Genomic DNA, 20,840 nt, shown 5'->3' with positions numbered 1-20,840 from the left:
GAGATGGGATATTTTTCCCCCAAATGTGTGTATCACATGTTTATAACATTGGTACTCTCTCTTTATCTTATTGGCATTCTAGCGAGAACTCCCTAGAGTTTTCAATGGAATGCAAGCAGCGCAAGCATCTCTTGTTATTCTTAAGTGCGTTTATTCCGCTTCTTCTTATTCCTCTTACGCCAAATGTTTGTAGACGTTTACTATAGCGTATGTTTAAACACATGTTTTTATTTAACTTTTTATTTTATTTTAACTTTGGCCATTTGTTTGTTGATTTCCCTTACAGTTCTTTTTCTTCATAATATGTATTTATTAGTATTTAATTGACCAGATTCTCATGATTGCAGCTTAATGCTGCAGCTGCACAACAACATGTGTACATTTATATCTTTTAGATTGGATTCAGAATAATCAAGACCAGATGCTGAGGAGGGAATATCATCCTGAGTCCTGAGCTGATACGTACTTTCTCTTCCTCAGCCACATTTTGAAGATGTCCTGACACTGCATTAAATCACTTGAAGCCAAATCATTAAATATAATTCAGAAGAATCTGTTTAGTAATGACATAAATGAAACGGAAGTGCTAATTGAAAGGTTGTAGAAGTAGGGCACTAGGACCCAGCAGAGAGCTGAACCCTTTGCGTGTTTGATTCCCTGTGGCTCTGGTAGGATGGACTTTTAACATTGTTGTATAATCATGTTCAGTATTATTAATTGTTAGGGTCTGGTAGGGGTGCTTTCACCCTGAGGTATTTGTATTTTAATGATTTTAATTGTGGGTCTACCGAACTTGCTTTTAGCACTGATTGACTGTTATACAGCAGAGGTAAAACATGGCATTTAAACCTCTTGTGTCCTACAAGTTTACTGACAGTGCTTTGTCTGTTTTTATGTATAGCACTGACTGCCGTTTATTTTAGTTTAGTATTATATACGTTTTATTGATTTTATTGTTTAGTATAATTTTTGAATTGTTAGTTTTAGAGTTTTAACATTCTGTCTCCTTCTGTCTCTAGTGCTGCGGCTGGAGAGGTCTTCCATCCACCAATGTGGTTGATGCTGGGAGTTCACTTTACATTGTGATATGATTTGTGGTTGCACATTGTTATTAATGTGGTGTTTTATTTGACGTGTGTTGGGTTTATATTTCATTTGAATACGTAATATACTCCCAGTGTCCTAGCAGTGAGTGGTTTGTCTGCCAGCCGTACTATGACTGTCTGTCCTCCTTTCTTTTCTTGCCTGTGTTCTTAAAGTTTTACTTACAATAAAGTAAATGGCATGTGTTTGACCCACACTGGCTGTTGTGGCCTCTTTATTGAAGCCCCTGTGTACTCTGTACCTCCACGAAGGCTACAATATACTTTAGTATGTCGTCCAAAATGTGACAAAAAAGTCATAGGTTCATATGATGTCCAAAATGTGAAAAAAACGTCATAGGTTAGTATGTGGTCCAAAATGTGAAAAAAACGTCATAGGTTAGTAAGACAGATTATTCCCTACCTGCTGATCCCTGAGCAGCCGCTGCTGGGACATTCATGGTGGCGAGAATGTTCTGAAGGTCACTAAGCTGAATGGGCTGATGGGGTGTAGGACTTCCAGCAGATGCCGGGGCCACAGGAGTCTGAGCAGAGGCTGCAAACAAGAATACAATGTGAATAAACAATTAATACTATGGATTTTCTTCACATAAGTCACATAAGGTGCACATTTGTTATTATGTCACTGCAGCATGGTGTCTCACATGAGAGAGAGAAGTGCACTGCACTCATGGGTCACACAATGACACAGCACTGTAATTTAATGTACCTGGTGTGGAAGGTGACACAGCTGAGGCAGCAGGAGTCACGGGAGTAGTGGGGGCTTGAGAGGAGCTCTGTCTCGGGGCTGCACCTGATGAAGGAGTGGCTGCTGCAGACTGGCTACGAGAACTGGAGGGTAGAGAAGGACAGTTAAAGTAACAAATAGGGGCTTACATCTGCTTTATCACAGAAGGTTCTGTAAAGAGAAAAGAGAGCAATGATGCGTGCCGACTCAAAATCTCAAAATGAATGTTCAATCTCACCTGGATGAGGAGCTGCTTGTAGCAGGTCCTCCACCACCCAGTAAATTGGCAAGACCTGGTCCTGCAAGAGCTCCCAGACCACCTTGGACAAACAAACAAATCAAAACATGTCACAAACTTTCTTGAATTCATATTTATCCATTTGTTTGTATATTGATGCTATTTCCACCTACGTTTACTGTTTTATTATGGGGATGAAATAAAGTAAATAAAGTTGGTTTTAAGAAGAGTTAAGTCATTTACTTTTCAGGGCTATCACTGACAGTTTAATGTTTCCTATGACATGTGGTTTAAACTTAGTTACCAAAAATCATGCTTAAGTGTCAAGTGTGGTGTGAGCTAGAGGATTTAAACTGCGCTCACCCAGTCCACCTAGTCCACCTAGTCCGGTTGGTCCTATCAACTGCATCAGCTGGTTGTGGCTCATATTTCCCAGTAGGTTTTGCAGGCTTCCCTCTCCTCCGAGAGCAGAGAGTTCATGGCCACTGCCGCCTCCGCTACCTGGTGCTCCAGGGATTGGGGGATTATTCAGGTACTCATTCACCTTACGACAATGTTCCTCATCTTTGTCGGTCTTAGGCTCCTGATTAATACAAGACATAAAAGAAATTCTTGAAAAAAAGTGCTAAATTTGCTGTCTTTTTAATGTGCATAAAACAAGGAAGGTTATACAAAATGTATCAAAAGAAAAACTAAACCAAACCAAGAAACTATACTACTAAAGGAAACTATAAACAATGAAGTGCACTTTGATCCCTTTCATAGACATTTATTTAAAATTAAATAGACAGACAACCCCAGGTACTTTTCCCTTTTAAAAGAAAGAAGATTCCTCTCACCTGCATCCAGAAGAACAGTCTCTTGGAGCCTGCTTTAAACTTCAGCACATAGACACGTCCAGTGGTGCACTGATTTACCCTCTTAAATTCACAGTCATCAGGGAAGATGATTAAGTCCTGGAAGATGAAAGGGACATGTCAAACCAAAACCTGCACTGCTTAGTTTAGGTTTGTGCAGACTCACAGGGAAACAAAGATTGGAAAACAACAATAAACAGGGTCCACAGTCACTGAAATGTTTTTGTTCGTCTTATGGTTCTATGAAAAAAAGAATTATGTTACTCACATCATCAACATTACCAGTCGTCCTGTCCTTCCAGCAGAAGTGAATCAGGGAGTCGTCGGACTGCTGGACGTACACCGTTCCCTTGCGTTTGTCCGGTGTTACTACATTTCCTTTCAGGGTCATTTTGCCAGCACGAAACTCCACCAGATACTTGCTGGAGCTTCCCCTGGAGCCACTCACCAAGCTTGGAAAGAGAGCACCTGACGACATGCTCAGATCTTTACGTGAACAAACCCGATCACTGAGAAGAAGAATATAGAAATTAATAAAATGATATATTTCTTTTCCTTCCCTCTCAAGATCGCCACGGCGAATGAGTGATCCACATTTGATTTGTAATGGAATATGTATATGAACAACAGTGAATAATAAGCATTCAATAGTAAGGCTGAACAAGTATTCAATACTTGTAATATATTTTTCTTACATACACAAATGAAGGTAACAAAAGTCGTTAGCGTGTGGAGTTCTCGCTGCCAATGCTAACATTAGCCCATGACGAGGCTAAACCATCAAGCGACCAAGGCCAAAGTGTTCCGATTGACAAAGCTTCACTAGTTTAAACCTCTAGAAACACCAGTGAACTTTGTGTATGGAGAACGATAATTTTGCAGCAGCGTGTGAATTGAATGTTAACCAATGAATCGCGTTCACAAACCTGAAGTTTTTAAAAGCGGAGTTGACGGACAAGTCTTTCCTCTCCTCTTTGTCGCTTCCTGTTATGTCGTGGCCGCGCCTGCTGTGGGCGGGAGCGCGCACACAGAGTGGGAGGGATTCCGTTCGACTGCTGAGCTCGGATTGACAGCTACCTCCCGTTGTAGCTGATATCGCTGTGGCCGTACTACCGGCTGTTTTGAATGATTTAGCGGCGGAGAGGAAAGCCAAACTGGGATGCGAGTAGTATAAAACTCGCTTCGTTTAAAAGAAGTAGTGGAGCCAGTCTGCCCGTGGTTTAACAAAAGGTAAGAAACGCGCACAGTTAGCCAGGGTGCTAACATTAGTCAGCTTTGCTGCCCTTGGATTAGTTAGCAAGCTAAGTGCTAGCTGCCGAAACCAGGCATATCGCCCCAGGCAAGCAATGCTATGGAAGGGCTAACTAACATGGATGCTGTGTGTGCGGTGCCTAGATTATTTGCTTTGATTGTCGAGCCGGTCGATATTTTAGAGTTCTGAAAATGAACGAACCGAGAGACATGCGTAAAAAGCAGTGGCGTCGATTCAAAACCTGGGGCGTCATGTGGATTATTATGGGTTCATACGTGACCGATTTAGTCTGGGGTGAGAAGATACTACAGGATAAAAGCCGGATTTGCTGATTGTAGCCAAGTGAGGGAACTATATGTGGGGGGTTTTATATCTCTAGTGGAGAGACAGATACAACTTAATTTCCAAGACGATGGTAACTAAGTACACTGAATTATTTTTGTTTTATTGTCCATAGTGTGGGGGATTGTAATACTGGTTTACTTACTCGTGAATCTGAAATGGCTGCGTTAGAGCGGTTGCCTTTTTCTGTCCCTAAATGATGTGACTCGGCAGTGGCAGGTGGTGAATTGGCTGAGAGTGAATGTGTGATGTAATGGCAGAACATGTTAAATTCATAAAACGTTATTATTCAGCTGCTGTTTTGGCCCTGGTGATCCTTACTCTTTGAACTCTCTCTCACTCTTTAACACTTGGAGTTATTTCCAAATATTGCTCCATAATAAAGTCCAGTCAGACTGGACTGTTTTTGAACTGTATTTTGCACTGTATCTTTATAGTTTGTATGTTTCCATTTGTATTAAATAGTCTCTTAAAATATTGATCGTAAGAAAACATGACTCTGCATTTGCAGTCCACTCTAATGTGAGTCGGTATCTAACCATATTGTGGTTGTCCATGTCCAGATATTGCCCAAGCCCATTTAGAGATCTGGGACAGTGCACCTCCAACCACACAGATGGAAGAGTGTCTGAATAGACCCTGTTATTCAGCCTAAAGGCTCAGTGAATTCTGAAGTGTGATCTATTATGTTTTCATTATCAAGTACTTAAATTATGTGTACATTGCATTAATGAGTGTCCTTTTCCAACAAGTTGGAAAGTTTAAATTTCATATTGTGATCAATTGTTTTACTGCACATATCCTGGTAAACATTTTTACCAAAGCATATTATCTGTCTGAGTCAGCTGGTTTGTATATGTATTGTATGAGTAAATTGAAACAAATGATGGTTAATGAGGTCACAACTAAGAGCTCTGGTAGAAGTGGTCATCAGTGACTCATGAAGGCCAGTCACATTAAATCAGGTTACATCTAGATAACAGAGGAGCAGTGGGGGAGTCACATTGCAGCTATAATAAAAGAGTAATGTCTTTAAGAACAATAGCTTCTTTTTTTCAATATCAATTACTCCATGTATTATTCAAGTGGCAACAGGTAAAGACAGAAGAATAATAATCCTCAAGATTTATCTTTTAACCGGTACCATGTTAAGGTTTTGCAACCCTAAATCCACAGACATCACCTGCTGCCAGGCATCTATTGGATGATATATGCTGTCAATCACACTGGTGTCTTGTCCTTTATCCTCAATGTTACTTTAAATGGAAACATCATTTACAAAAATGACACCCTCTGCTATTGAAGAAGACCCTTAACATAGACCACCCCATCCTCTTTGGGAACATGTTTATTTGGGTTATAAATCAAATAAAGACTATGGTCATTTTCTCAGAGCCTTTCATTCAACCTGACAATGTTTTTCAACTTGCCAAGTTCTACCCTCTGTGGCTGTTTGGAAGTAACAATATATCTATTGTTGCTTTTGGGTGTATGTACTCATCCAGCAAATTGGAGTACATACACTTGTCTATGATGTTGCTGAAAATATTGCTAGTATATATTACATAATATGTGACAAAAAAGGATAACAATGTTAATCACATTTTCTTATAGCCTGGGATGATAATGTGTTGTCCAATGTTATTATTTGGTTTTGGTTGTAAAACAGTTATCCATTTTTGGAAAGGTGGTGTTGAAGCCTATGCTAATCTAAAGAGATGAATTATTAATACTTGGAAACAGCTGTGTCATTAGTCTATTTTGTTGTGCCTGTTCTAAACTTCTCTAGTGTCATTTAGCTGTGGTACTTGTGTAACAGTTTCCTGTTGGTGTCAATGCTGCAGCCCTTGAAAACCTAAAATTATCCCCCAGCTGATTCCTACTTTGGCTCACTGGTATTTGGTATTGATATTTGTATCCTCATGTAAGAAGGCTGACATGCTGTTCGTATTCAGTCTACCACGTTAGAATCATGGGACCTGAGCTTTGCATACACAGCGACTTGATTTATGGCCAGTTGACCCTAATTTTGCTGCTTAGTTTTTATAAACTGATGTAATCATTAGTCAGTATGTTTGCATGACATTAGAAAAATAAATTATTGTTATAGAACGATAATTTTGCAGCAGCGTGTGAATTGAATGTTAACCAATGAATCGCGTTCACAAACCAGAAGTTTTTAAAAGCGGAGTTGACGGATAAGTCAATTAGAAAAATAAATTATTGTTTTGTCTGACTAACACCAGACTTAAAATTCCGTACATGTAAATATGTTACAACCTGATCATGCAATTGGGAGTCGCATCACTGCTGCTTGTATACCCTCAGTCAGACTTTGGTCATGTGCCACATCCTATGTTATTTGAACAGATGAACATCTTAAAGTGTAACATTTCAGTGAATGACTGTATATATGTATACTGTAATGTAGTTTTACTTTTAGCAGTCAATCATCTTTAGAGACCTTTATCATTCATAAATTGCTGCTGCTTGAGCTCAGTGTTACTTAGTTGCTCATGAGCATGTAAAATGGCAATTGAAATGCATTTAATTTGTCTCACTGTAAGTAAATAAATAAAATGCTAAAACTATACATGGATCACCAGGTCTGAAGCTATACAGTATATCCTAAGCCTAGAAACCACAAATCCCCTGACAGGTTTGTTTTTTAACCTGATATGGTAGCCACTTACCACCAGGTCATGAGTCTTGTCATGAGTGCGTCCTGTAAACAGCGCAGTGTAACAGGCCTATGATCGCAAGTCACATTGGGCTGTCAAATATTCACCATCAATGGTCCTTCTCCTGCAGCTTCACTTCACTTAATTTTCTGTCTTTTATTATATATGTCAAGGTTTGTTCAGTCAGTGCTAACTTGGCAGTATCCATGTCATTACTGTAATGTCTTACACAGCCTGCATGTCCTTTGAGACGGCTGATTCGACATCAGCTAATGAATTGGACTGCCGTGTGTGCATCAGCAAATCCCTGTGCCAGGATTTGTGTATAGAACTGTATACAGTAGGTAACATTTGCTATGAATAATGTCCATAATCTGCATAATCGTTGCACTCTGAGTTCACCTCTGTCAAACAGCATGATAAGAAATTAACTGAATTAACAGCCTAACATAACTTTACTTTTGTGTATTGAGATATCTATAACATTGACAAACCAATGTCAGATTTCACAATTCTTACAGTGTAACAATTCTCCAAATGCTCCCACACATCTGAAATAAATGTGCTGTGTGTGTGTGTGTCCACGTGAGAGAGACAGCTGTATTTACTGTGCTATGACAATGAAGTCCTCGTCACATTACAAGCTATTGATGGTCAGGGCTGCGTGTGTCTGACTGTAACCTGATCTCATTGAATGAATATGTAGCTGCACACTCTCACAATCAACAACCACTGACTAACTTCTGTAACTGTTTGTATTTATGTGTGAACCTTTATTTGCATATAACCTCAGGATCCTAAGTGAGGGCAATAGGAGAATATTCATATCTTTCTGTTTTATTGCTGCCTTTTTAGTATTCATAGTCATTGTGATCCCATTGGGCCCCTGAGGAAGACTTAGACTGGTGCTTTTGCTCTTTTATGAAAGCAGTATTAGTTAATCCGTTCCATAAGTTTAGCTCTGGTTCCCGGAGGACCACTTAAAGATTATCATCTGAGTGGTGAGGAAGGAGCTGTGGAGGATGTGACTGTGTGTCTGTGTAGTATGATGTGGCTACTGGTGGTGAATGCTTGCCAATAATGTTGACAATCACAATTTCTTTCTTTTCTTTTAAATGATGTCTGTCATCCATATTTAGAAAGATTCAGAAAGCAATGTAGGCTTTCGATGTAACAGCATTAATTCAATAATAAATTGATCATGAAAACGTTTGCAATGTATATGGAGAAATCAGGTGGAAGAAGAGTAGGAATGTGAAGCAGACGTTACATTTGAGGTAAAGCTTTAAAGAAATCGAAAGGGAAAACCAAGAACTATATTTAAATATATTTAAGAGGAGAAAATGCATTGTCATCCATCTAAGAATGAGGAAAGAGAGCAAGAGATGGTCTGACAAGTTCATGAGGAAGTGATGATAAAGGTGTCATGTTGAAAGCGAAAGGGAGCAGTGTGAAATGGGTGATGGAAGCTAATTGAAGAAGGAAAGGAAAGAAAGCAGCTATGTTGATGATGACGACGTCTATGCTGATGTTTTTGTAATTGTTCACACATAATCTCATTTTTTTTCCATCTTTGTATTTCCAGAAAGTTGATGGTCTAGGCGTTCATTGGTGAAAGTGTAATGTTCTTATAGAAACAGTGAGTACAGTGACTGAATATTTTACTTATTTTAATCTTAGATGTTGTAGTTTGGGCATTCTGGCACTGGGAAACCGATGGTAAGTTTTCACAGTTTTTTTTTATGTATTAAGAACCACATCATAAACCAATCACCATAAATTATTTTTTGATTCTATTTGGGTTCTTCCTTAAGGGGACTCCACAGTGGATCTTCTTCCTCTATCTTGCCTAACAGTGTAAAAAGTTATACAATTTTTGTTCCTTGCCTTGTGAAACTTCATACATCCTCATCTTCAGTGTAAAGAATAGAAACCATATGAACCCAGAAAACTGACAGTTCATATATGAAAGAAATCTGTAGTTTTGTCCTGTTACTGTGTAAGCTGTATCAAACTGTTTCTTTTGGTAGATAATTGTTTGCCTGCCAAAGTAGCAGTGATAAACTAGAGGTGTGTGTGAGGTTGGGTTTTTGTGAGGTGGACTGTGGACAGGTGTTAAAAGCTGGATGTATACATGTAGTGACCAAAGCTTAGATATGTATGCAGGTTATAATGTACATAGATTGTTGACAAAAAAAGGATAAATGCAGCTCTAATTTTGATTGTGTACTGTAAGGAGCAACAACCCAGTCCAAACTTAGTTGTTCTAGCATTTAAATGTAAAGTAATCAAATACTTGTGTGGAGGCTTGAGGAAACAGATGGAGAGTTCTCTGCACAATTTACATTCACAAAAAAACAGCTGTTATTTAGCATAGTCAATAATACTGACTAATGATCCATGCCTTCACTGAGCAGCAGTAAGTGAAAAAGTAAACGGAGTAAAGTTGTGTCATTGCCGTCTCAGCTGTCTATAGCTCCTTTTTTATTCAGAGGTCAACTATACAGTATTTCATTCCAATAGAGCCCTCATTTCGCAGGCTTTGCTTGTTAATTCTGAACCAAACAAATGCTACATGCTGCTACAGAGTGTACTTTTTCTGAGCTCATGATGTGTGACACAATAGCATTACAGTTTGTTCTGCCATTTTGCACAGACAGCATCAATCTGACTACCTCTGATGCCCGCATTAATGTGGAAAAAAAATGCTCCAGTTCCATCTTCGTACCTTTGTGTGGACTCAAGTGGATCCTGTGGACAATTAAACACCAAGCATTCAGCAAGGCCACAAAAGCTGTCACACTCTTTTAGTGGTTCCAATGTCTGTGGTTTTGTCTGTGTTGTTATGTCCATGCTCACTTCCCCAACACACAAAGCACATGATGTGATGCATCAAGTGTTGTTTGCCACATTTTTTTTTACTTTATTCAGTCAGTTCCGTCCTCTAAATTCCTGAAGTTGTGACAGTATTCATGTACACGATGCAGTATTCTGTACAGTTCCAATGGAGCCAGGTGTTGTAGACTTTGTCTCTTTATATATGTTGTTTCAGCTCTATTAATCAAGCAGGCATCAAGTCATTATGTGTGTACAGTGGAGACAGTGCCATACTTGGCAGAAATACTTTTAATTTAGCATGAAAAAAGGTCACATACAGCAAGAATGTGCTTTACTTTAAGTGTAAATTGTATAACATAGATCAGTGAGCATCACTTAAATCACTATTAATTCAATGAATGTCTGTCTGTCTGAATCCAGCTTTGGCAACAGTTTGTGTTGTTTTGATGTGTTACTGTGCCATACACATGACACTGAGTCACTTGAAGCCTGAGATGCTTGGCTGGTAAACGACGCTTTACACTTTCCTTGTTTTCGCCTTTTTCTGCAACAATTTAGTTCTTTTAAGTAGAACAAATAAAACAAAATAAGTAAAGAAAAGAATGAAAATGGCAAACTAAATAACTATTCACAACAACATCAAAAAAGTGGTAACATTAGCTATGATACTCCGTATTTGACAGATAGAAATGTAAAATATGATACAGTTCAATAATCTTATATATAGAATGCTTCACTATGGACAGACTGTAAATGTGTAAATAAAAATCAGCAACAGCATTTTGAGCTGTTTATTTCTTCTTTATGGGAGAGAAATATTTGTTACAGTGGGAGAATCATGTATTTATACCTAGCACAAATGTGTTGTTAACAGCTTCATAAGTTTTTAAAAGGTCTATAATGACTGTATTGGACTAGTATCAGTATACTCAAGTTTTATTTGTAATTAACTCAATATATGTACTTGTATATACTCGAAGGAGGTCTATGCTCAATCAATACATTAATTTAAATATTTATGTTTTCTGAATGAACAGATCGTTTATCTTTTAACTGACTAATAGTTTCTATTAGCTCATGTTTGCAATATTCTAGTGACTCATGGGTTCCTTCTTGCATAACATGGGGATATGGGGGACATACTTCAAGCTAAGCTGTTGAACACTGTGCATTTTTAGTCCGAATGTGATGGACTTTAGGCATTTGATTAGATAGCTTGTACAGGCCTGTGTCTGTGGGGTACTCGCTGTCCAAGTGTGAGAGAGTAAGTGCTAGCCCCACACAGACTGTGACAGAGACACACACAGATCTCTTGACATGACTGGGAGCGCACCATTAATGTCAGCACTTACTGATATTACAGTACTTCAAAATGTATTCCCCCGGGCCTGTTTAGTACCAAGTAAAGTCATTGAAGTTGAAGCCTTAGATGTGAGTAGTGCACTAGTCAATGAATATATATTAGCAACTAAGCACAATAATTTAAAAAACTGTTTGATAGTTCTGGACCTAACTATCACTATAAACAACATGGCTAATGTGGCAGAGGATTATATATATATTTTCCACAAATACTTGATAAATTAATGATTTGCACTGCACTGTCAATCACACTGGTGTTGCCTCACAGTCCTGTACAAAAGTCACCATTAGTATTATTGTTTTAGCAATGCTGTAATGATCATTCAGTATAATTACTTCATTGGAACACATCCAGAAACTTATATACAGTTTTCAAATAATAATCATTTTTTTAGAAAATAATAAAACAGCTTCTGCAGGTTAAAGTATTTAGAGTGACTTGTAACATGACCCTGACTCTCTTAGACCTAGATTGGAACCTGATTAATGTATTGGTAAAACCTAATATTTTACTATTTCATGTAAAAAAAAAATATATATATTGTAAAATGTAGAATTATTATTCTTATTCTTAAGAATACTTTTATTGCAGAAGACCTGAAACTAGGGAGGGAGGGGGGGCTACTGATGAGTGTGAAGCACAGTGAGCTGCGATTATTATAGCTTTGTAGCTCAGTGAGAAACCTTTACACGATAAACCTGATGGGAAAAAAATCAAATCAAATAGAATACTCAGGTGTGAAAGCTTACATTAAGTCGCACTCTTGCAGACACGGATGGTTTGGTGTCATCCTCACTACAGCATGTGTTCATTGTCACTGTGTCTCTGTGAGTTCCAATAAATGTCCTCTTTTAGCTCTGTCACTGCTCAAGCCAGGTATAGACTCACATACACACTCACACATCCCTCTCTGTAGTATCTTGGTAATCCCTGGTGTACAGATGGATCACCCTCATTGGTTAATCTCAGTCAGGTGGTAGGTTTATCTATGTTGTGACTGGTTATTCCAAGGCATAGTAGTGGATTGGATTTAGGGATGTGTTAAATCAATCTGCTCTGAAGCATGGTATTTTCTAGACATTGTGGGGTTGCCATGGCAATAGCAGCCATTTGGAGCTATACAGAGCTTTGAGAAACAAATGGCTAACTCGAAATTTTATTATAGATTTGTATTATTAATAGAATTGATACATAATTAGAAACGGAATAGAAAATATCCACACAGTTTGTTTGTATAAGGTGTATATCTCTTGCAGTGTCCTCATGAACACTACCTTTTTTTCCTTCTTTTGTTTATTCAAGATTATCCTAACAGTGATCCCCTCCCAGTCACAGCCCCACACACACACACACACGTTTGATGTTTATGGACTCTCCATTGACTACAATTATTTTACGCAGCCTAAATCAAGCACTATCCCTACCCTTAACCATAACCAGTTAATGCCTAACCTTAATTTAATCCTAACCACAATTCCAATCTTAGCCCTAAGCCTAACAATTTCCTCAGAAATTAGGTTCTGCCTCATTAGGGCCAGGTTTTGATCCTCATGAGGACTGCTGGTCCTGACCATGTTTGTGTTTTTGTCAGAAAAAGTGGTAAAAAAGGTAACAACATATACACACACACACACACACACACACATCATCATATTTTATATATATACATATATATCTATATTGTAGCTAAAGGTTGAAGATAATGTCTTCATGAAGTTTACTGGACCAAAAGACTGAACCACTCTGACAAGCTGTAGATAAATTAATCTGTAAGTAATGCAAACTTTTCAGACTAAAATCAAACATTGTAACCCTATAATCTCCTGCATGACCTACCACAAGTTGTGTTTTATTACATGTGTGAGCTTATCCATATGCCTGAGGGTAATTATTCTACTATTGCAACGTGGTGCTCATGACTCACAGTGTGATTATTGCTCGTCATCTCAAAGGTGTAGGTCCAGTGTGACGCTTAGTATCCTGTTGTTAATTTAAGTGTAGCAGTCTGGTTTAGTGTCTGTAAAGGTGAATTGGCTTAAGCCTGCTAACCCCGATACACCTGCTGTCTGACACGGTTGTATCAGACAGCACTGAGGTGCAGGCAGTTGCTGTCATGTTCAAACGTCTGTGTGTGGATTTCCTTCCAGATTCAGAAATCCTGAATTTATTCCATAAGTATAAAAATACAGATTAATGTTTGAAGTTGTTTCTTATTTTAGCTTGACAGTTTGTTCTATGAACTCTTGCGTGGCTTATAATCAGCTTACTTCTCCTCCTCGTTCTTTTTCCACTAAGTTCCAGCAGGCTGTACAGTAAGAGGTGCAATGCTGCCCTCCGCAGTTCAAAGTTCACGTCACATTTTTACTTCCTGAACAATCACAGATGGTTTGAGAAGTTTCTTATCATGTATACACATACACCATGTTACCCTACAGCTGGTGTTATTTTTCATCATGTCTTCAATCAGTGAAAAGACTATGGTGCTGTTTATAATTTTAATAATCTTTGTGACATTCTTAAATAGTTTTCATTTTCTATATTGTGTGTGTGAGTATAAGGCTAACACTGTATGGTATAAACATAAAATCTACAGTATATCAGCAGTATCATGAAAGAACCGCAGATACTAGAGCTGGAGCATCTCAGATAGGGATGTTTGCAGTGGTGTACTGAGTTCAGTACAACTACAAGTAATAAAGTGATTCCTACACTGAACTTTGAGACAGTAAAATCAAAGGAACTAACTAACTACTGGATAAGAAGCCTACTATAATTTAGATTAAATGTTATCAGTCTAATTTAATTGTCTGTTTGCTGTAGCATCAATGACCTTGTGGTGACTTACTAAAGAAAATACTAAAGAAAAATTCAACTTTGATGGAAAGAAGTATTCTCTCTTAAAAGTAAAATATTAGTAGAAGAACTCTGCCAACTGATGGCAGAAGGCCTGTGAAACTGAGCTTCAGTTATGTCAACGCTGTCTGAATTTTGTGTGGTGATAATAATTATGGCAAAACTATAACTTCTTCTAACGGTTGTCTGTTGTGTGCCTGAGGCTTAGTTTCTTGGGCTAAACATTTTGTCCATCAAGCAGCAACTAATATTGAAAATGCATGACATTTTCAGATGCCTTGTCTTTCCATAGTCTCATGTTGTATGACCAAGAAAGCATTCATTCCCTACATGTACAAAGTTAGAGGATAGAGACAAATAAATTACTGCAATTATCGTTTGTGTGCAAATATATGCAGATTATTTTTCCTGTCAAGTGACAAATCAATTAATCATCACATTTCTATTGTATGTTGTGAGTATGATTGTTGTTGCCTGGTTCTATATTTTGATATTGCATATTGTTGAATATTTTAGGGTGTTGAACTCATTTGACGACAGCTGCTGTTGCATGTCCATCCACCTCAGAGCGTCATCAACAGCACCTGTCTGTTAACTCTGCTTTTATCTACAATCCTACAATTTACTTAATGAGACAGCACACCTTGATCTTTCATGCATGGTTCTTTTTTTGTTTGCTATGTCATCTTCTAACTTACTAGAAATACAAGGTAACTTAAGAACAGACTGTAAATCTCTCTGCCTAACTTGACTGTGTGACATGAACCTAAGTGACCCATATTTAACCCACTTATGCCGCCCCCGTCCTGTGCTCATCAAAGTAAATGGTGCTGCCGGCACAACTGTCGGGACTCGGGAGCAATGTGAGGTTAAGTGTCCAGGGAACCTCTGGCGTCTTGACTAGCGGAGCAGGGAATCTTCCAGTTTAGTTTTATTGTTACTTCTAATTATTCCTTATTACTTTAATAATATCTATTTTCTTCATTTACATTAGAGTGTAGTGAAGTAATATCATTCATCTTCTACTTGGTACACCCTTGATAAGGCGTGAAAATACCTCTGATTAAATTCGAGGACTGGTTGGGACAGAGCAGTGAATGAGTGGATTTGGTCCAAAATGTCTCTCACTCTGTGTTTCCAATGTTATACTGAATATCTTTGTGTCTGTTAGTCCCTTTAGAATGTGACATTTTAATTTGAAGATGTCATCTTTCATTGTAGGCGACATTTAGACATCTATAGACAAAGCAGATAAATCAGTGGATCAGTAAATAAAATAAAAAGTGCTGACCAATTTCAAATACAGTCATAGTTGCAACTGTAATTGTGTATTGCTATGTGCAAAAATTGAGATAAACATGAGATAAATAAATGGTAAACAAAGAATTTCAATTTAAATTGTGTGTCCTTGTTTCTGCTAATTCCCTGTTTCTCTTTGTACCTGACAGGTGTGACAGGTGTGACAGGTGAGACACTTTATTACTGAGGGAGCGAGTGAGAGAGAGTAAGAGACCATGGACCATCAGAGACAGAGAACTCTCTCCACATCAGGAGAATCACTTTACGCTGTGCTGGGAGTCGACAAGAACGCTACTACAGAGGACATCAAGAAATGTTACAGGTAGAACGTTCCCCACCAGAGACTTTATAGTCATTTGTTATTTAGTATGCCACTAGAGGGCGTTGTAGTCCTGTTACCAGCGCTTCAACGTGATCCAAGAAATTAACATTAAGTTAATTTAATGATTTGCAAGTGGGTGTTCAATAAAATATAACTTGTTTTCCAGATACAAATGATTGAGAATCAGTGTGACCCTCAGAAAAAGACAAGCCGTAGATAAGGGATGGATGATCATAATAATAACCTTAGTGGTAAAGAGTAGCTATATGATATATAGTAATAGTTAGAGTGATTGAGCTAATCTGTTTCATACAGCAATGCTCTGCTACGCTCTCAACAGTGTTGTTTCAAACTGACTGACAGGAACACATGCTATTGTCATGGTGTCGGTGTCGTTTCCTTCATTCGCCGTTTTCTTCTTTACAGGAAACTGGCATTGAAGTTTCACCCAGATAAGAACCCAGACAACCCAGACGCAGCCGAGAAGTTTAAGGAAATCAACAACGCTCACTCTATACTGGCTGACACTACCAAGAAGAACATCTATGATAAATATGGCTCGCTGGGACTGTACGTCGCAGAACAGTTTGGAGAGGAGAACGTCAACACCTACTTTGTTCTGTCCAGCTGGTGGGCAAAGGTACGGTGAAAGAAAGAAAGAGAGAGAGAGAGAGAGAGAGACCTGCTGGCTGTGCTGTTGTTTCTGTAATTTTGATGGAAGGTGCAGTTGTGCTGTCATATTAGAATATAAATTTTAAAAAAAAGACAGTTAAACAGAGACCTTATTTTCAACAACAGAAAATTTACAGTAAAAAAACAACAACTCTAATAAAATCAATTAAAGTCTGTTTATTTCTGTCCAATACATTTTTATATATTAGTTTAATGCTGTATTGTGATTATATTATGAAATGACACTACATGCCATAGACCAAAATTCTGTAACAGTAGTAATGTATAGATGTGTGCAAAAATTAAAAAAATGTATCCCTATCTCCCTCCCTTCTGTATCCCACAGGCCTTGTTTGTGTTCTGCTGCCTGGCCACAGGTTGTTATTTCTGCTGTTGCCTGTGTTGCTGCTGTAACTGTTGTTGTGGTAAATGTAAACCTCGGCCACCCATGGACCAGGATCCTGAGTTCTATGTCTCGCCTGAAGACCTGGAGGCCCAGATGACCGCTGACGAAAGAGGTAAGCCCTCTCTGATGCTGACAAAACCATGTCTTTCTAAGAGCCGATTACCTTTTAAACACTATTATTTTGTATTTATATAACTGCATCCAATTATTTTGGGTTGCATGCTTCCTAATGTGTATGTGTTTCATTCTCAGATGGTGAACCAATTGTGTTGCAGCCATCCTCAGCCACAGAAACCACCCAGCTCACTGCTGATGCCCACCACAGCTACAGGACCGAGGCATACTAAAGAAGCACACACACCTGACAATTACACACAAATTCCACCATAATTGACCCATGTCTAAGTCCCACCCCCCTGTGTTGTTGTCATTACATTAGCTGGAAGCAGCTGAGTTTTGGCCTAAAATGAAAGTTGTAGTGACTAATGTGTATATTGTTTTTACTTCGGCCGCTGGTTCAGTGGAAAAAAAAAAAAAAAACACAAATTAACTCCTGTGAATTCTAGGCTTTTATAGTTTAGGTTTAGTTTAGTTATGTTGTCTTTGTATACCGATCTTTTACTGTTGCACAGTGTGGGTGCTTTTATAACATGCTGATTTAGTTGCATAGTGTGTTTTACTAATTTGAAAATGTTGTTTTTTTTTAATGTACGTTTAACTGAGCTAGCGAGAAATACAGTAGCTTGTCCACATCAGCAGAAGTGGATGTGTCCAGATCTCTCGGCACCATAACCTGGCTGCCCGTGATCTTGATCCTGTGCATATCAGAGGTTTAAATGATGACATCTGAGCTGAAGCTGGAGTTGGTCATATCGTTATAGGCGATAAGTTAACATTAGTTAGCTAGCATTGTTGTTGTTTGCTGCACGTCGCTTCAGCATTCCTCCCAGCATGACTTTATAAAACGCCAGGAAGCCACAGAAAAGTGCTTTTCTATGGTGGTCTCCACTCAGAATGTAGCGTGAATCTGATACTTGCTCTGATTGGCCCGTGTGTTCAAGGGTGGGGCTTAGCCGTTGGTCAATTACTGGACAGATTTAAACTGCACACATCTGCAGTAATTATCTAATACCACACATACACCAGCAAACAGTACTCGCCATCACTTTATCGGTTAGCCTGAGCACCACAGCTTCACCCAAAACTTTCCCCTCTTGAGTTTTGAATCTGAGGTGAAAAGAGAAGAGATGGGGAGAAAAAAAGTGGATGAGGAGAGCAGTTTAGTGGAACAGCCAATATGAGCGCCCCCCCCTCTTTCTGACCTGCCCTTTGATTGGTTAAAGTCTCCCGTCACAGACCAGGTTTTCCCAAGGCTGTAAACAGACTCTTTAAGGTCTCAGATCAGTTGATTTACATTATGTCCAAAGGTTATTAGAGAATTATTGATTAGTAACACCAAAAATATAATTCATACTTGTACTGGTATTGACAGAAGGCAAATAAATAGAGCTCAGCTTGTATGTAGTTTATGGCTGCAACTAACAATTATTTTCATTATAGATGAATCTGGCTCCATAAAATGTTACAAATCATCCAAGTCAGATGTTGGCAACAAACTAAATAGAGCCTGGGTGTACTTGGAGGTGTTTATTTGTGCCCTCATTATTACCACTCCTCCCTGTGTGCCGAAGGCATCTCTCACTTCGACAGGTGCCGCACTGGCATTGATGCCATTCCCCCACTTCTCCTAAATCAAACAAAACGACAGAGAGTGTCTGCTCACTTGACTTCGGTTCAGCAAGGTCAGCGCGTCTCAGTTCTGACGTAACTTCTGCGGGGAAAGGATGACCTTTACCAACTGTCAAGTTCTCACAAAGCACCAGGGCAGAGATTTCTAAAAATAATAAAGTAATTAAGTCTGATGAACGTGGCATTTAGCCAGCTGCAGCATCTCTCTCCGTCACCCAGTGCAGTTATTCTGCGTGATTAACCAAAAATGGTTTCAGCTGCAAAACACATCAGTCTTCAGACTCGACTGTCTTCCTCATGGAAACACTGCAAACTAAACTGTGCAGCTGTCTTTTACACGTGTGACATATGACGGAGCAGACATATGAAAAGCAACACCAGCTGCTCGAGTGTTGACTGTGACAGGCGTGTTTCCCTTCTCCATCACAGGACATCCAAGCTGTTCGTGATCAGTTACTCTAATTGTTATTTTTGGTTATTAGTGATTAGTGATACAGCGATCATCCTCATCACTCTGCCCTCCTCCTCCTTCTCCTTCTCCTCCTCCTCTTCTTGTTTTTCACCTCTTTCTTCCCACACTGAAAGCTGTGTGTGTGCTGTGGGAGAAAAATGTGTCGTGTTGTATGAATGTATAGATTCCACTGTATTTTTTTTGAGTGGGTTGAACACTTTTTTTCCCCCCCCCTCGGTCTGTGTAGATTTGCTTTTCATCACTTTCTGTTGTCCTTATTTATGTTGTTAATGAAGGGAGGATTTCAGTATCCAAAGTCTTAATCGTTTATGTGGCAACAGTTTGTTTTTTTGTAGATACTAAAAACCATAGCACCTGGAAAATGTATAACAATCAAAACAAATGCATTAAAGCTACAGCTCTCCAGCTCTGCTAAATAGAAATACGGAAATGTTGTTGTTGATTGTGTAATCCGTCTTTTAAGAAAAACAAAAACATAAATGTACCCAAAAACAGGCTTTTTTCTGGCTGTATTTTTCTTTGATTACTCACTCAAAAACACACTCATGTATTTATACATATCATGGGAAAGTGCAGTAAGAGCTGAATAAGTCCCATCGATGACTGCTCGTCTTTTAATTAAGAAGACTGATATTTTGCATTTTACATTTCTCATTTATGTCACAAATTCTCTGTTAGATTGAACAGATGTGTCAGATTGAATATTGCCAGTTACTCCTTGTTTTGCTTTGTAATCATATCTTATTGTGTTTGTTTATATTTCCACTAACCTTAATTTCAAGAGCTATTTAAACAGTTTTTTTGTGAAACCAACTATCTTCACTTGATAGGTTTTTCTGCACTGCGTCATATTATGGCCGTTGAAATGCCACAGTGTTAAACCCCTAACCCTCAAGTTATTTCTCTATAACTTGTCGTCTACATCGACCAAACGCAGAACAGTCAAAGTCAAATACAGGAAACAGATCTTCTGTTACAGCTGTAGCATTGACGTAAACAGTCTGCTGTGTGAATATAGCAACCGTGTGGTAATATTCAAGCTTCATTTTATTTATCTTACTTTTCTTTTGATTAATTACGTAGCTGTTATGTCAAGGAGATGTATAGAATTTTTTGGATGTGAATCATTTTGAAACTGAAATGATAAATGGCAGACCTGCTGTATATATATATACACACACACACACACACCGTGGCACAGTACATAGAGATGTAGAGTTTTTTTTCTGTTTGTAGCATGGACTAATACTGTTTGTCTGTCAGGCAGACATATGGGTAAATTAAGTATCTGATGTACTGTTGTAAAATAAATGTTTCTGATGCTTCAGAGCTTTTTCTCAGTGTGGGTGTCTTTTGGTTCAATCTTAAATGGTTTAAATATCCTGGAATGATTTCAAAGGGACATGAAAATGTTTGAACTGATCACCAATTTTAAAATGGACGTGGATGTAGCTGCTCTAATTGCGTTTTAATTGGTGACCTGTTTGTTTGTGTTGATTTCTGCATTGTCTGTTTTTATGATGCAACTTTTAAGTATACTGATGCTGCAGGCCTGGCCATGCTGGACTCTCTTGAAAAGAGATTTTAATCTCAACAGGACTTTCTCTTACCTGGTTAAATAAAATAATAAAAAAAAAATATATATATGTATATATATATAAATGAG

General features: G+C 38.4%; 1 protein-coding gene and 1 pseudogene across 2 annotated transcripts; one reads left to right on the top strand and one right to left on the bottom strand.

Annotated features, from left to right (window-relative positions):
* Window positions 1-348: 348 nt before the first annotated feature.
* On the bottom strand, window positions 349-3,935 carry LOC122776833 (annotated as a pseudogene).
* An 18-nt stretch (window positions 3,936-3,953) lies between these two features.
* On the top strand, window positions 3,954-20,501 carry LOC122777032 (dnaJ homolog subfamily C member 5-like). 2 transcript variants are annotated; one of them, XM_044037963.1, is made up of 5 exons: window positions 3,954-4,155; window positions 15,712-15,875; window positions 16,302-16,515; window positions 16,894-17,065; window positions 17,206-20,501. In XM_044037963.1, the coding sequence occupies exons 2-5, from the start codon at window positions 15,769-15,771 to the stop codon at window positions 17,298-17,300; spliced, it is 588 nt and encodes a 195-aa protein (XP_043893898.1). In that variant the 5' UTR covers window positions 3,954-4,155; window positions 15,712-15,768; the 3' UTR covers window positions 17,301-20,501. The 2 variants fall into 2 exon arrangements, with proteins under 2 accessions (XP_043893898.1, XP_043893896.1); XM_044037961.1 differs by having other exon boundaries at window positions 15,703-15,875.
* Window positions 20,502-20,840: the final 339 nt, after the last annotated feature.

The sequence above is a fragment of the Solea senegalensis genome, linkage group LG11 (assembly GCF_019176455.1).
Source record: "Solea senegalensis isolate Sse05_10M linkage group LG11, IFAPA_SoseM_1, whole genome shotgun sequence".
In the NCBI taxonomy this organism is placed as follows: domain Eukaryota; kingdom Metazoa; phylum Chordata; class Actinopteri; order Pleuronectiformes; family Soleidae; genus Solea; species Solea senegalensis.
Note: the sequence above shows the minus strand (reverse complement) of the source record. Positions and strands in the feature narration are given on the sequence as shown.